The 2,048-nt window shown below is 36.8% G+C and overlaps 1 protein-coding gene across 1 annotated transcript; it reads right to left on the bottom strand.

Annotated features, from left to right (window-relative positions):
• Positions 1-339: 339 nt before the first annotated feature.
• Positions 340-1,420, bottom strand: LOC116109074 (membrane protein PM19L). Its single transcript, XM_031395332.1, has 3 exons — positions 1,269-1,420; positions 986-1,163; positions 340-758 (listed from the first exon to the last, which is right to left on the bottom strand). The coding sequence occupies exons 1-3, from the start codon at positions 1,396-1,398 to the stop codon at positions 521-523; spliced, it is 546 nt and encodes a 181-aa protein (XP_031251192.1). The 5' UTR covers positions 1,399-1,420; the 3' UTR covers positions 340-520.
• Between the last annotated feature and the right edge of the window lie 628 nt (positions 1,421-2,048).

The following is a 2,048-nucleotide window of genomic DNA, read 5'->3' as shown; positions in this document are numbered from 1 at the left end:
ATAGTTGGACCACTTTTAACTCTCTTTCTTTCGTCATGAATCTTTGATTATCTGGGTTGAGTTTTCACTTTTAAGACAACTCTTAGGTAACAGTTTATCAAATTTTAAATTTTAAATTTCAAGTAATTCTCTTCAAAAGTCTAATTCTTATTTTTTTTTTTTAAATCAGAAAAGAACAGAATTTAAGATTAATTAAACCCAGCCTGAAAAATGTCCTGGCTGCTTCATTATACTTGTAATTAGAGAAAAATATGCAACATCAACACTAGAACACGAATTAAACAAAGACAGCAAAGCCAAATTCATTAAAAATATTCCAGTGATACAACACAGAAAAAAAAAAAAAAAAAAAAAAAAAAACTAAAAAACACTACTTACAGACACCAAAAGTGGAATAGAAATAAAAAGGATGAGTCCAAACGAAAGAGACGTAATCAGCTAGCAATAACTGTTTTGGATAATGCAGATGATGATACATAAAACCATCAACCCCTACATTTCATTACACTGTTTTCTGAATTCAAACCCTAGAGCCAGCCACTGCACCACCTCCCTTGTGCCCTGCTGGGCCCGCACCGGCCGCCCCCACGCCGTAGTCGGTGTCTCTGTACCCGGGTCCATACCTGCTGCTAAACATTCCAGCATGAAGCAACAAGAGATAGAGAAATTGAGTGAATGTTAGGATTATGATAAATGCCTCAAGAATCCTCAGTCTCCACCCTCTGTGCCCTCCTACGTTTATCTCCTTGCACGCCAACCTGCACAAATTGCAAACATTCAAACATTTTAATTGCTTGAAATTCTATGTTGTATGAATAACTCATCGATGCAATCACAATACGCTGACGCCATCATGCGTCGGCGTATGAATTTAATATGTTGACGCAGATGGCATTGGAGTGATGGTATTCGAAACAGACTACAGAAATTTGTCAATACGCCGACACCTTGAAAAGATTAAGATGAAGTAAAAAGATTAAAATACCCAAAAGCTAGAGCAGTGAAGGCCCATGCCACTAACGAAGACGATCCTGCTGAAGCTAGACTATCATTTCTCCAAGCTCTGATGTGGTTGGCTCCCACCAGCTTTGAAGCTACCCCAGTAACAGCGGCTAATATGGAAAAGATCAGAAAGAACATTGTTGCACCATTTCCTACAAAACCTGAAAATTAAATGTATTTTTGGTCAGTACAAATAATTAAGTTCAAAACGAAAACAAACACACACACACAAAAGGATATATCATAAATATAATCTGAAAACTTACTAGGGTGATGAGTTTGGCCATTGATGAACCTGTTGAGACACCAGCTAGAAAACCCGAGAACGATAAGATACATAATCAGGTTGAGAAACAACAATGGAGCCGCTATGTTTCTTCCCACAGTCTGAGCCATTTTGATTCAGTTTCTTCAAACTTCAAACTTCAAACCGACAAGAAAATTTCAACGTCGTTGTTTACTTTTTGCAAGCCTGCAAATTCTTGACTACACCTCTTCAAGTCTTTCTTTGTGCTTTCGGTAAGGCTGAAGATCCTGGTCGCTATGTTAATATAGAGGTGCTAAGTGTATGGAGAAGTGATACGTGGACGGCAATTAGGGTTTGTATGCTTGCTTCTGGGTACAGGTGGTGGGACATGTGTCAAAATGGGTCTGACGTTTCCCATGAAGCTGTCTTTCTTGGGAATCTCGAAGTTTATTTAGGAACGGTGCATATCCATAACCAAAATGGATGTTGTCTCCAACTTTTCTTGTCGGTAAATATGATTGTCAGATGATCAACGGCCTTGATTAATCTTAGTTGGTGAAAGACAAGTTATTACTGGAATATTCAATCATATATGAACTGCCATAATGAATGAAATGCATTGAAGAGATTTGGATTTACATCAACCTTTTGATATTTTCTTTTGCAATATATGTTTACAAGTGTATAACAGTATAAGATATAAAGAGAAGCTTATGGTAAGGATTAATGTGTTACATCAAACTATTACATTTTGTAAACTTTTATAACAACGAAACACTAATAGTTTCTAAATACAAAA

The sequence above is a fragment of the Pistacia vera genome, unplaced genomic scaffold, assembly GCF_008641045.1.
Source record: "Pistacia vera cultivar Batoury unplaced genomic scaffold, PisVer_v2 Contig570, whole genome shotgun sequence".
Taxonomy (NCBI): domain Eukaryota; kingdom Viridiplantae; phylum Streptophyta; class Magnoliopsida; order Sapindales; family Anacardiaceae; genus Pistacia; species Pistacia vera.
Note: the sequence above shows the minus strand (reverse complement) of the source record. Positions and strands in the feature narration are given on the sequence as shown.